At 40.3% G+C, this 14898-nt stretch overlaps 1 protein-coding gene across 1 annotated transcript; it reads right to left on the bottom strand.

The window, feature by feature from the left end:
- Positions 1-9333: 9333 nt before the first annotated feature.
- Positions 9334-13784, bottom strand: PPDPFL (pancreatic progenitor cell differentiation and proliferation factor like). Its single transcript, XM_026670414.2, has 5 exons — positions 13617-13784; positions 12234-12326; positions 11277-11369; positions 10966-11065; positions 9334-10668 (listed from the first exon to the last, which is right to left on the bottom strand). Exons 2-5 carry the CDS (start codon positions 12286-12288, stop codon positions 10656-10658), a joined length of 261 nt encoding a protein of 86 aa, XP_026526199.1. The 5' UTR covers positions 12289-12326; positions 13617-13784; the 3' UTR covers positions 9334-10655.
- Positions 13785-14898: the final 1114 nt, after the last annotated feature.

The raw sequence follows: 14898 nt of genomic DNA, 5'->3' as shown, positions 1-14898 counted from the left end.
ACACTTTTGTACTAAATGGGGATTGTTATAAGTCCACTAACTCCAGACAGTAATTATTATTAACCTTGTTGTTTCAAGTAAAATTTGGCAAAAAGGAAACTGAAATTAATTCCATGCTGAATCAAGAATTATGTCTATGCTTACATGCCTTTTAGTTTCTTTCTCCCCTGAGATGATTACTATATCCAGGAGAAGAACCACTGTATCAGGACCTTATTGTTATGCTAACAGGTCTAGATTTTGATAACTCTATGTCTATTTACTTATACCATATAAAATACTTTCTAATCTAGTTGCTTGAAAACAAGGGAGGGCTTGTCACTTGAGGGTTTGATGAAAAACGAAACAGGTGTGTTAAAAGTTAACCCTGTACCAAATTATTTATTGAAATTGGATTGAATAAAAGGAGATTGAGAAACTAAATGGGAACATTTCTTTTTTTAAAAAAACTGCATAAGACAGGAAGAAGGATCTTCTTACTTTGAAGGAAATATAAAGAAATATTTTCCTTTAATTAAAAAGGTGATACATTTGCTCCCTTATATTTGTGATGGAGACAATTTTTCTTGCAGATGTTTCTGTAAATGATTGAATGTTAAATAAGCATAGAACAGTTATTGCTCTCATTTAAATAAGCTCTCTCACTGACCAACTTCTACAAAGAAAAAACCTTCTCATCTTCTCATCCAATTTGTAAAGATTTTCTTTGAGGCCATCAAAAAAAATCATGTCTTTTTTGTGAGGAGTAAAGTGTTTCCTCAGGACAGGCAGGAATGAGATTAGTACTAGTTTAAAAAGAATTGAGAACATCTCTTTTTTTTCGAACAGATTTTCTGTAATGCGGAATAAATAGGACAATACAAGGAAAGCATTTAGGAAAACTATTCCCCAATTTGTTACAGGGTTTTTCCTTTTTGATTGCTTTTTCCTGCATTTAATTTTTAATCGTTTTAGTCTTGTAGCATAGGAATTAAAAAGAAGAAAACCTGCTTCATAATTTTTCAATAAGCTGTTTTGAAAAGAAACCCTAGTTTGTAGGGAATTTGTTATCTGAATTCTTTCAAATTAACAGAGAAAATCTCCGTTCAGAAGTGATTCAAGTCTGGGCCAGGACAACACTGTTTTTCAAGCCAAGCATGGTTAAAACATGAACCAGATAAGCAGAAATGCATCATTTTCACAGTCAGATTTGATCAGCTTAACAGTTTTTAAATGTAATTGTTCCATACTAGCAGGCTTGTAGGCCTGCATTCCTATTGGTCCGGAAAAGCCGGGCCGTGATTGTACAAAACTAAGTGTTCTGATTGGTTCTTATTCGGCTGCCGCGATTGGGTAAAACCAAGTGCGGCAAGCTCAAATGCATGTCATAGGCTGCCTAGCCGCAGCCAGCTGTATAAAAGGAGCTGCCTCGGCTGGGAGTCTTGTCTCAGTATCTGGTTTTCCAATAAAGAGCTGTTGTCACTACTCCGAGTCTCGTCTCTCCTTGGGACCCACCGCCCAGACTTAACACTGGCGACGAGGATGGGATACTGAGACAACAGAGCTGACTAGCACGTGGCAGATAGCGCATAGACGACATGCAAGATGTCCAGCAGCGCCGTGCCACCCGCACCATTCAATCCAGCCAGCGAGGACTGGGAGTCCTACATTGATCCTTTCCAAATGTTCTTGGAATCAAACAACCTGAAGGACGCCACCGGCAGCAAGAAGCGAGCGGTTTTTCTAACACACTGCGGACCCGCCGTTTTTAAAATGGCCAAGGCACTCGCGAAGCCAACAGACGTCAAGACCATGGATTGGGATACCCTAGCTCCCATCCTCCGGAACCACTACGCCCCGGCGGTGCCAATTCTCATCCGTCGGCATGACTTTTACCAGAGGGATCAGCGTGAGAGCGAGAGCGTTGGAGAGTTCGTAGCCGACCTGAGGGACCTAGGAGGCTTGTGTGGATTCGCCAATCTAGACGAGGCCATGCGTGACCGAGTCGTCCTCGGCCTGAAAGACCCAACTCTCCAAAGCAGACTGATGGCTAAAGGGGACATCTCCCTCGCCGACGCCGTAGCCGAAGCCACCGCAGCCGAGGCCACCCGTAAGTCAGCGGCGCAAATGCGGTGTTCAAACGGAAACGACCGCCAACCCACCAGCGAGACGGCAACCGCAGCAGACAAACACGCAGCATCAACCCACCACAGCAACATCGAATCCCCTTCTGACAGCAAAGAGGAAGAAATTCACAGACTTCAGTCGGAACGCGAGCGATGAGACCGGTGTGGTCGTAAGTCGAGTTACCAATGTGCTGGCTGTGGAGGAAATCACCCGCATTCCGAATGCAAGTTCCTGGACGCTGTTTGCCATTTTTGCGAAAAATGAGGGCATATTGCCAAAGTATGCCATAACAAACGAAATTCCAGCCCCCGATGACGGGGAAACAGCCCAAGAAGAAGAGATGGCACCCCCACCATACACCGGGACCGCCATAATGACAGCTGATGGAACCGGGACAGCCGACCCAGGAAGTTCATCGAGGTACCCAGAAGAGAAGAAACGCACCAAACAGTCACCATCGGCCACGCTTCATCAATAGACGCACGAAAGATACGTGTAGAGGTCAACATCGAGAATCAGCCTTGCACCATGGAGGTAGACTCCGGTTCCTCCCTCTCTATGGTCTCCTGGAGGACCATCAAAAGACTAATTCCCAGCATCCGCCGCCAAGAGCTAAGCGACCAGAAGCTAATATTAAGAGACTATCAAGGTAATCGCATTCCGGTCGTTGGCACTGGACATTTTCAAGTTTCGTTCAGAAACCACACCACCATCCTACCACTCACAATCGTCGATAAAGACAGACCCAGCCTACTCGGGTTGCAGTGGTTCGCACCGTTGGGGATCGAGATGGCAGGCATCAACCACACAGAAGATGAAAACTGGGAAGCAACGCTCATCCAGGACTTCCAAGAAGTCTTCAGTGAACATCTAGGCAAGTACAAGGGGTCCCCTATCTCCTTTAATCTCAGCCCTGACATCGCTCCCATCCGTCTCAAGCCGCGCTGAGTGCCTTTTGCACTCAAGCCTAAAATAGATGAACAATTAGACAAACTAATAGCGCAAGGCGTGTTAGAACCCATCGATCATGCCCGTTGGGACACCCCAATTGTCACCCCCATCAAACCAGATGGCTCCCTGAGAATTTGTGGTGACTACAAGGCCACCCTCAACCATGCATTGCAGCAGAGCGCCTACCCGGTGCCAGTAATCCAACATCTCCTGCACTCACTAGGGGTGGCAAGATCTTTGCAAAGCTCGACCTGGCTCAAGCTTATCAACAACTGCCAGTCGATGCTGAAACCGCCAAGCCCAAACAATAGTGACACTTAGAGGGGCATTCAAATGTAACCGGCTCCAGTTTGGGGTCAGCATCGCACCGGGCATTTTTCAAAGTCTAATGGAGAGATTGCTGCAGGGAATTAAAGGAGTCATGCCCTATTTCGACAACGTTCTGGTAGCAGCCCCTACCAAAAAAACAATTGGAAAAATGACTGAGGGCGGTCCTACAGAAATTCAAAGACACTGGCCTCAAGGTGAAAAAGGAAAAGTGCCAATTATGCACTGAAAGGGTTGAATTTCTTGGCTACCTCCTTGACAAACAAGGAATTCACCCCACAGATAAAAAATTGAAAGCCATCAAAAACGCCCCCAGACCAAAGAACAAAACGGACCTCCAAGCCTTCCTCAGACTCATTAATTTCTATAACATTTTTCTACCCCAGAAAGCGACTGTTGCAGAACCTCTGCATAGACTCCTTGATAAAAAGGCTTCCTGGATATGGGGATGGCGAGAAGAGCACGCGTTTCACCAGATAAAAAACCTTTTGACTTCAGACGCAGTCCTCATGCAATACAATGAAACGCTACCTCTGACTGTTATTTGCGACGCATCGCCTTTCGGTGTTGGTGCCATCCTGAGCCACGTTTTACCAAATGGAACAGAAGCCCCCATTGCATTCTTTTCCAGAACATTGTCCAAGCCAGAGAGGAACTATAGCCAGCTGGACAAAGAAGCCCTCGCCATCGTTTCAGCAATAAAGAGATTCCACAAATACACTTATGGTAGGACATTTTCCATTATTACAGACCATAAGCCCCTACTTGGCATATTGGCGAGTGACAAGCCCACTCCACACATCTTGTCACCTAGAATGACAAGATGGTGTGAATTTCTTGCCGCTTATAATTACAAATTGATACATCGCCCTGGCAAGACAATCTCGCACGCCAACGCCTTAAGCCACTCCCCCTTGCCAGACTTGCAAGAGGACCCAGCACCCACATTACCAGTCTTGCAAATTGAAATGATCCCCATGCCACCAGTAACCGCGCAAGACCTCGCCCACGAAACTAGGAAGGACAGATGCTTGGCGCGAGTTCTCAGCTGGGTGGAGAGGGGATGGCCAGAAACCGAGCCAAACAAACTTTTTAAACCGTTTAAAAACTGCAAACTGAACTCTTTTCGCAAAGAGGTTGCGTGTTGTGGGGAGACCGGGTAGTAATACCAGAGACACTACAGAAAAAGTTTTAGACTTGCTGCATGACGGGCACCCTGGTATTGTGCGCATGAAAGCCCTGGCCAGGAGCTACGCTTGGTGGCCAGGCATGGACAAGCAAATTGAAACCTGGGTCGCCGCTTGTAACAGATGCCAAGAGACTCACTCGGCTCCCCCTAAGGCCCCACCATTAGAATGGGAAACACCCAGAGGCCCTTGGTCTCGCATCCATATTGACTTCGCAGGGCCAACCAAGGGGCACACCTTCTTAATCACTGTTGACGCTTATTCAAATTGGCTCGAGGTGAGCACAATGAAGACAACCACCACGGAAGCTGTCATCAAGAAATTAAATAGACTTTTCGCAACGCATGGTCTGCCAGATGTTATCGTTTCTGACAATGGGCCACAATTTACCGCCTTGGCTTTTGAACAATACTTGACAGACCGCGGCATCCGACACGCATTGACATCGCCAGCTCACCCGGCGGCGAATGGTAGAGCTGAACGCATGGTTCAATTTACAAAAAAAACTCTGCACAAAATGGAACATGGCAACATCCACGAGAAGATCACCAGGATGCTTCTTCTACAACATATTACACCAAATACCACCACCAACAAGAGCCCAGCAGAGCTATTAATGGACAGACGACTCAGGTCACCTCTAGACCGCCTGCACCCTGCTTACACTCCAGAAAAACCCCTTGGTTCCAGCAGCAAGCACCGCGCCTTCAAGGTAGGAGACACTGTATTTGCCAAAAACTTTGCAGGGGACCCACTTTAGATCCCTGCAAAAATCACCCAAGTCACAGGCCCTCGCTCCTACCGGCTCGAGACCACCGATGGGAGGTCGTGGAAATGTCATATTGACCAGCTAAGATCCAGGCTGGCCGCTTCCCCCCTCATAGACTCTAACCAAGAAATCAGGGGGGGGGGGGGAACCTCAAGTTCAGAAAATGAACATCTGTACAAGTAGAACACCCCCCACAGACATTAAACAAAAACCAACAATATTTACCAGCCAGAAGGGAGTTGTGGCAGACAGGCACTTCGCCTGGAAGCAGCGGCCGGACAAGCTCCACCAGCCCAGAGAGCCCAGGCGGGAGCAGCAGAGCAAATGACTCAACCGACCCGGAATCACCAGGCGGGAGTCGCAGCCAGAGGACCGGCTCACCCTTCCAGGCAGTTCCATCTTGCAGCTTGAGAGCGACGCAGAGCCCGTCCGAACCCGATGGTGAACAGAGACATTGTGAACTGCGCAAGTCTAGTAGGCAGGTACGAAGACCCGCCTATTTGCGTGATTATGTTACCCCACCCCTTGGACGGAACCAAGAGGGGAGGGGTGTTCCATACTAGCAGGCGTGTAGGCCTGCATTCCTATTGGTCCGGAAAAGCCGGGCCGTGATTGGACAAAACTAAGCATTCTGATTGGTTCTTATTCGGCTGCTGCAATTGGGTAAAACCAAGCACGGCAAGCTCAAATGCATGTCATAGGCTGCCTAGCCGCAGCCAGCTCTATAAAAGGAGCTGCCTCGGCTGGGAGTCTTGTCTCAGTATCTGGTTTTCCAATAAAGAGCTGTTGTCACTACTCCGAGTCTCGTCTCTCCTTGGGACCCACCGCCCAGACTTAACAGTAATGGAAAATTTACCAGCCATATTTGAAGAAACTCTTGATGTTGTATAGAACACAGTCAAGAGAAATGGAAGCAGTATTTAATCTGCAGGCATTTTGATAAAATGCATACAGTAATGTGTCCTCTTTTCTATAAGGTGCCTATATTTGAATAACACAGTTATGTGTCAGCCCTGCTTTTCCCTTAAATACAGTTTGCGAAAGTTCTATCCAACTTTTCCCACATTCATATATGAGCCTACAGGATAGAAATGCAACTTTATTGGATTCTATGCTGTTAGCTATGAATATTATGAAGGCAGAATATGGAAGTCATGCTGTGTAGCAAATTTCATTTGCATGACATAAAATAAGTAGAAGGAACTTTTGACCCCCAGATGTTACTTCAGCCAAAATGTAAGCAACATCTGGAGAATTAAAGATTGACATGCTTGATATAAACACTTAACAATTAGCATGTTGCATTTTATATGGAAATTCAACATGGAATTGTCCCATGCTTACCCAAAACTCCCAGTTCAGGTTTTGAACTACTAAACAAACAAATGGGAACTACATTTATCAGCCTGATTTAAATGTGCATTAAAATGAATGAAATGTACTCAAGTGGATTAGACCTGCAAAACAGCAGCAAACAATTTTCTGATACCCAGAGCCTTTACATATTTTTCTAATCAATATTTGTTCTTGTGCTGAGAAAGAATACTATACAACACACTTATTTTAAAACAAAAACTTGAAGGGAAATTGTTGTAGGCATCTCACTTCCAAAGTGAACTATACTGAATAAGCACTATTGTCAATATTATATTTAGATGCTTAGTGGGGGAAACACTGATGGTATTGAATGCTGAACTGAAGTCTACAAAGAGGACCCTTGCGTAGGTATTTGGAGATTCAAGGTGTTGTAGGATGTAATGCATGTTAACAGCATCATCTGTCGATCTATTTGCTCGATATGCAAACTGCATGGGATCTAACAGCGGATCCGTGATGGTTTTCAGGTGGGCACAAGCCTTTCAAAGATTTTCATAACTACAGATGTTAGAGCAACTGGTCTGTAGTCATTCAGTTCCTTGATGGAGGGCTTCTTTGGCACTGGGATGATGGTAGAACAGTATAATTTAATGGGATTGGTGAGTTGAATATTTATTTATAGTGATTGTTGGTCTTTGCTGACACTATATATTTATTAGTGTTATTATTGGTTATTTTAGTGAGTTTTCATTCTGTGTTTCTACTCAGAATTACTATTAAAAAATATGCGGCCATATAAATTGATTGAAACAAGCAAACAAATAGCATAATACCAGACAGCCAGATTAATCTTAGTTCAGATACATTTTTCATTCTCACCTCAGTGCCCAAAAGCACATATAAAAATTATTCTGGAATACATGGAGGGAACTATTTTTATTTCTGGTGGGAAGGCATACCATAGGATAGAAGAACCTGAACAAAAAATGTGCCTTCATATCTAACTTCATATCTCAGACAGAGCAGGTACCTTACTAAATATTCTCCAAAGATATGTCTTGGATGGACAGATTCTACCTGATATTAGAGATAGTCAAATTCTAGGATCTAGGCCATGTGTAGCCTTAAAGGTGATGACAAAATGCCTTGAATTGTGCCTGGAAATAAATAGCCAATGCATCTCCTACAATATTAAACTTATTTAATAACTGGTTTGTCCTAGTTAAATTTACAATAAATAAAATAAATAAAGCTCTAAATATATACATGTCAATTTAACTGAATATCCACTTTTGCACCAATAGTTTCTTGATAATATTCAAGAGCATTCCCATTTAGGTTGCATGATAGTAATGAGGCAACAAAGGCAGAATGACTGTTTTCAATATTTTCTACTCTAGGTATGATCACAATTGACACACCAGAGACAACTAAGTGAAGGTTCTATAGGCCATGGCTTCCATCTACTGTTCATACAGAAAATGGGACTATATGAGCAGATGGGGAGTCCTCATTTAATGTGCCCAAGTGGGAACAGCAACTCAGACTGTAACAAAACTGAACTGTGCTCATGATCTTTTGGTTTCCTTTGCTTTACAGACTAGTGAAAACTGGTAATAAAATTACTTTTTCATCAATCATAACTGTGATTGCTAAACAAGACAATTGCTAAATAAGGTCTACCCATAATCTATTTAAGAGTTAGATTTGGTGTTCTTCCGGTCAGTTGATTTCCAAATCTAAAGATCCAAAGCTACTTTACTTTGCTATGATTGTACATTTTTTAAAAAAAATCTGCTTGTAAGTTTCACATTTTTTAAAAATGATTTTGATATAGATTTAAGTGTATTTAATTAGGGCCTGCTTTATACATCTCAATTGATGTTCCTCCATAGATAAAACTCAGTGCATTCAATAATTTATGTTGAAGAAAATGTGAATTGCTTTTATCATTCATTATTTTTTCAATGACAGTATCTTTCTATAACTTGTATTTATTTCAATTTTAAATGACACCTCCCAAGGACATAAAATTAAGGATGCATATTTTAGGTTATATGACTTAAAAACAGTGTAACTTTTTATCATTTATGTTTGTACTGTCATTCTAATTTGTCAACTATAATGCTTACCAACCTATAAAAAGATCTGAAATGTCCCAATGGGTAAGTCAATCGAAGTAAAGCATAGTTCTTGGGGGGGTTTTTTGCCTTCTAGCCTGCAAGGTGACCTTTCCTAAATGGAGGCTTTGACTACAGATCAGAACTGTAGTCTGGTTCTACAAAAAAGCAACAACTAATTGCAAACTAATGATTAAAGCTGCCAAGGGTACAATGCCTTTTAATACATATTGTCAATAATCTATTATTTCTCAGGAAAATTTTCACCTGGCATTGAACACTATGTACGCATCTATCAGGGCAAAGAAAAAGCATTTACTAGATTTGTGTACACAAAATTGCCGCTTCATTTGACGAAAGCGGGCGACTTTTCATCAAAAAGAGGCGGTGCCCACTGGGGGGGAAAAAAGGGAAAAGGCCACGATAAGAATGGGGATCACGCATGTAATTAGGGCAAAGAAAACATTTACTAGATTTTAAAATGCAAATACTTGTAACTGCCACAGCATTTTAGAGATATTTAATGCAAATCTTGTTCAAAAGAAATAACTGGAAGGCATCTTTATCAATTTTTATTAATACAAAATTTCATCGAAAAACAAGTAATATACATTAACACATTGCTTGGCCAATATTATAAATAGGCTTCTATATACAAAGTTGAACAGACAGCAAAAAGATAATACCAAATGGAAGCAGACTTAAAGAACAGACTTACTGCGTGTTTATATTTTATTGTGCTATATTAATCTCTTTCCACTAGAGGGGTATACAGTGTGTGTGTGTGTGTGTGTGTGTGTGTGTGTGTGTGTGTTTAAAGCATTATGCATCCAGGTATGCAGTCAGCAATATTGCATCCAGGTAAGTAATAATTTGATAAAGCAAAATTGTTCAAACTTGATGTTACTATTCATTCATACTACAGAACATTGTGTATAATTAATCAGAAGAATAAAAGGATAACAAAGGAACATTAGAAGCATCATCAATATATTAAATAATTCAATTTAGAATATTCAGCACTCACAGATTTTCTCATGTGATACAAATATATATTCCTTATAAGTAAATAAAACTTACAACTCCTACAAAGCAGAACATGGGTCTGTTTTTTTCCTATGCTTTGAAACAGAATAGTATACATCAAAAATAAAATAAAAATTAATCCAGAGTTTTTTAAATTATCTCTAATTTGAAGAGTTGATATAAATTGTACACTATTTGATGTCAAAGCAGTAATATACAATAGTAACATACCTATGAAATAAAGCTCCAATGCAAATAGTAGAATTAGAATCAGATAAGGAGTTTAATACTATGTATATTCCATTTTTGTTTTTTAATGTGGATCATAAATAATGCCTTAACCAGCTTTCTTCTAGCTGTTGACAAGTAAGAGAAATTTGTATTTGGCATTTAAGTAAATTATTCATGAAGTAGAAGATTATTATAGTTAACATTCCAAACTTAAATTCTGTGGAAAGAGGTGGTATATTTTGCTAAGTAAAAAGGCACCATTGTATAAAATGCATGTTAACATTAAAAGATTTTGACCCAAAAAATCTACAGCATTTCAGTTTAGTAAAAGATATCCCAAATCATCAGATATACCATATCCCACTACACTTTGCATTTGCATTTTCTCTTGTGAAACACAAAAATTATGAAACATAGGACACCTGTTCATTATCAAGAATTCTTGCAGCAGACACTGTAAAGATGGTTGCTTGTTGAATAAGCTCTGATTAAATCCTTGATAATCTGTATTTCTTCTACAACTGAATCCTCAAGTAGTTCATTTTCTTCACAGAAGTGAATTCATTTCAAGACATGACTGTCTATAATGTCCCAGCAGGAACTTTCAACTTGATATCCCAATCAGCTGTTAGTACTGTCAAGACAGAAATTATGATTTAAGATCATGATTAGTATAAAGAATTACTGCCAAGCTTTCAGGAGAAACTAATGCAGCTGTTTAGGACACATGGCAAAAGGAATAATCACAAAGCCTACCTTTGTCCAGAATAAGCAGATTTAAGCTCTATTTTAAGCTCTATTCTGGGCTGAGCATTTCTATGTAAACTACAGTTATAATTAGCATCAGAATGAACCTCAAGTAGCACATTAGCTTGTGACTAAATTTTAAATTAATTCAAATAAATTGTGTACTCCAGGAAACAGTTCTTACCTGCTGGCTGATAAGGTTTTTCTGCCTACATTTGGAGGTGTTGGCTCACTATGAAAAAAGCTTTTTATCCACCAGCACTTTTCAAATATTTCAGGTAGGCCTATAAATGGAAGATGCAAAATATCCATTGTATAATAAAGCTTCAAAGCAAAAAGAAAACTATTACTTTTAACGAAGCAGCAATATTGGAGAAAGATCAAGCTTTAATTTCACTAAAAACATATAGAGATTAAGTGTACAATAGAAGACAGTGGAATATATTTCATGATTTTTCTGGACAACAGCTAGAAACTTTAATAAAGGTACAATACCATGATGATTTTTTTCCTGGTCTGAGAATGGCATGGGATCAGAAGAGGAAGATGAACTGCTTGAAGAAACACTGGATTCAGAATTCAATCGTGCTATATGTAAAAATAGAAATATTACATTCTATTTCAGAAAGTGAAAAGCATTTTGTATTTATTATTAAAAAGTAAACTAGTGTTTAGGACCCAAGTGTTTCTTGAAGCCCAAAAATTTATATATTCCTGTACAAAACCTGAAGTACTTTTAATAAAACGGATGATCAGATAACATGTATACTATGACATTTTACCAATCAGATTATGATCCCTTCTGAAAATAGCCATTTTATGTATAGAAGGCTAGATCATATAATTGTCAATTCAGAATGAAAGGACAATAGTTCTTTCACATTTCTTAAATAAATAGAATGCAAACCTATTAGCTGTTGTGTTTCGTTTTGCATAACTCAAGAAATAAAAGTCAGGTGACCTAACTAACTTCAGGATTGACAGACTGTTTGTCAATAACACACTCACTAGGAGTTAGCACTACAACTGTTCATATTCCATTCTGATGTTTGCATATTGGCCTTCGTGGCCAACAGGGAGTTGCTGGTTTATTTTTATTCATTAGTATCTTATCAATTAATAATGCTCTGAGTCACTGACTTTCATTAGATTCAAGTGCACAAATTTATCATAGTATGTGATAAGACTAGATCACATCCAAAGATTATACATCAAAGACATGAGATGGATTGCAATAAGTAGAAAATTAAATTATTCACAAGTTGAATCAAGGAAGAGACTGAAGAAACTTCTGGTTATTGCTAGGCTAGCTAAAGTTAAGTATCAAAGTCTGTTGCAATATAAACACTATACAGGGCACTTTCTTTTATACAGAAGGAAATCAGTTCTAAGATCATGCAAATACTGAGAACACACAAAAAAACACCCATGATTTCAGGGCACAATACTCACTTCTGTAATAGTGGTTCTTGGCTAAAAGGCAGCCAGCTGAAGGCACAGTTGTCATTGTTATGTTGTTGCAGAGTAACAAACTGCCAGGGCACCCTGCAGATTGAACGAAAATGGGAAAAGTCCATATTACTTTTCTACAGTCTATGGATAGGAAATTATATTACCTATTTGCATAACAATACTGACTGTATCTCTCTAATGGGTAGAGGGAATATATTTAACATACCATATATGCGAATTTATTTATTTGATTTATAACTTGGCTTTTTCATGCCCAAAGCCGTGAGATTTATTCTTGTTACATAAAAATAAACCCATCTATTCTTTTTTTCTACTTCTATAAAATGTAAGATAGGGACAGCAACTGGATCCCCTCCTGCTATTTTTGATTACAATTCCCACAACCCCTTACCACTGACCCTGCTAGCTGTCCTCCTCAATTTGTCTTGGCAGCAAATAAACATACTTGCAATTGGAAGAATTCTTTGGAGTCTCACAAAAGACATGATGAATCAGCAGTGTCTATGGAGATTCTCAGCCATCTAGGTCATGGTTGTTCCAAAGGTCCTTTTTTTTCTTCAAGAGGCAACTGGACTTTCATGTTTTTCTTTGAAGATATTTTGCTTCTCATCCAAGAAGCTTCTCCAGCTCTGACTGGATGCAGGACAATGGAATAATTTACATGAAAGTCCAGTTGCATCTTGAAGGGTAAAAAAAGCACCTTTGGGACAATTTATAGCAATGTTCCTCAACCTGGCTGGGAAATTTTGGGAGTTAAAATCCATGCATCTTAAAGTTGCTAAGAAACACTGGTTTAGAGAATTTGTCTGTCTCAAATAATTCTTCTGTCTGTTCTGAATGAAAGAGTCCACTAGCTTTCATCTCTTTTTCCAGGATCTGAAGATGCTCAGAAATGCAGACTGAGACTATACTTCCAGAATACGAAGTATGTTTCGTGTGCTGCTAACAGATTACCTCTTTCAACAAGCAGTGACTTCTTCACCGAGAGACCATTCTGTGTAGAATTTAGGTCTTATTCCCACTCATATATTCAGGATATGTGCTTAAAATTCCTCAAAAGCCTTAAGAAGCTAAAGGTCAACCTGCTTTTATAGCTTTCTTTTCTAAGGAGCCCTGTTTCGGATTAACTAGTCCCAACACGCAACTCACGTTCAGTCTCTGTGAAATCTCTGCAGAAGAACTTTCTAGCATCCCCACTGCTTTTAAACAAAAAAAAGATCATATAAAATCGCTTGCTGAAGTCACCTCAAAAGAAAACTTCAGGAAAGAATTTGACCTAATTGAAAGTGTGGATTTGCATTCCTAGAATCCCAAGAAGAACAAACAGGAACGGGAGGAAAACATAAGCAGAGCTCTGATTACCTTTATGATCTCGCAGTGCAGTGTCCTGGAACACCTTTTCACTTTTTTCAGGCAACCAGATCCCACCAAACCTACGTACGTCCTGGGAGAACAATAAAGCTGGGTTGTAGAAACGTAGCAGGAACACAGTGATTTTGAAGAACCATTCACAAACGCACTCTTAACTTCACATGCCTGACTCCAGGGCTTTCTTTATATAGAAAAGCAAGGGGCATTGAAACTTGATCAGGCAACTGGAAGGGGTGGGGTGAGTGAAGTTTTCTGGAAGTTTTCCTTTGCTCAATAGGGTAAAGTTTGCTCCCTTTTTCCTCCTCCCGCCCTGCTAGACTGTTTGATGGTATGATGACAAGGGCAACAACAACAAACATAGGCCACACTGTGCACACATGCTAGGCAATTGACTCGTTGGGGAAGAGCACATGCCCTTTGGTTGGGAAATGTTTGGGGAATTCAGGAGAACTGATGAAATGACTTGCTTCCTGGATTGTTCATGTGGAGCAAGTTGATTTTGTGGATGGCCTTTATGGTTTAGCCCACCATTTCTCCATCTCAGCAATATTTAAGATTTGTGGACTTGCTGCCTGTGGCATTCTGGGAATTGAAGTCTAGTATCTTAAAGTCACTGAGGTTGAGAAAAACTGGTTTAGCTACTGCTTGTTTGGTTTGGTTTTCTTAAATCAGGGATATAACCTGTTGCCTCAATATGTTTGAATTTGAATTTAGCCAATTTAGGCTATGATATCTCTTATGCAATGAGCTGCATTATCAATATCAATAAATGGAAATAAGAATCTCTTTGGGTTTATTCAGCTGGCTTTTGTAGCATAGGAGGAAGATTGTTGGTGTTGTAAGGCAATTCTGCAGTGTCTCATCGGCTTCACCCAATTTGAAATTAAGCCAGGAGATGGAATTGTATTTCTGTTGGCTCTCCCAGTATGGCAATAATGCTGGCTGGGCATTTGGTTTAGACTACAGTTAGAGCAAGTCTTGATTGGTGGATACCTTTCCCTTGCACCCCTCCTAGTCACACTGAGAACATACATGGTACAAATGACCAGGGACTTTCTTGTAGATTTCAGAACCACTTGGCTCTCCTGCTACAAAACAGTCAGCATTTTTGGAAGGAAGGAAGAAATACAAACTTTGTTGAATCTTCTCCTGGCCACAGAAAATATAGCTTTGGGGCAGGGCTCTGATGTCAGGTTGGCTCCCATATATCAGAGGTCACTTGGAAACTCAGGACAAACAGTTCCCCCAGACCATGAAACACGACTGGAGCAAA

Source organism: Notechis scutatus, unplaced genomic scaffold, assembly GCF_049901735.1.
Source record: "Notechis scutatus isolate UNSWTSFEM ecotype Mainland unplaced genomic scaffold, rNotScu1.2 NSCUCTG139, whole genome shotgun sequence".
NCBI classification, from domain to species: Eukaryota; Metazoa; Chordata; class Lepidosauria; order Squamata; family Elapidae; genus Notechis; species Notechis scutatus.
Note: the sequence above shows the minus strand (reverse complement) of the source record. Positions and strands in the feature narration are given on the sequence as shown.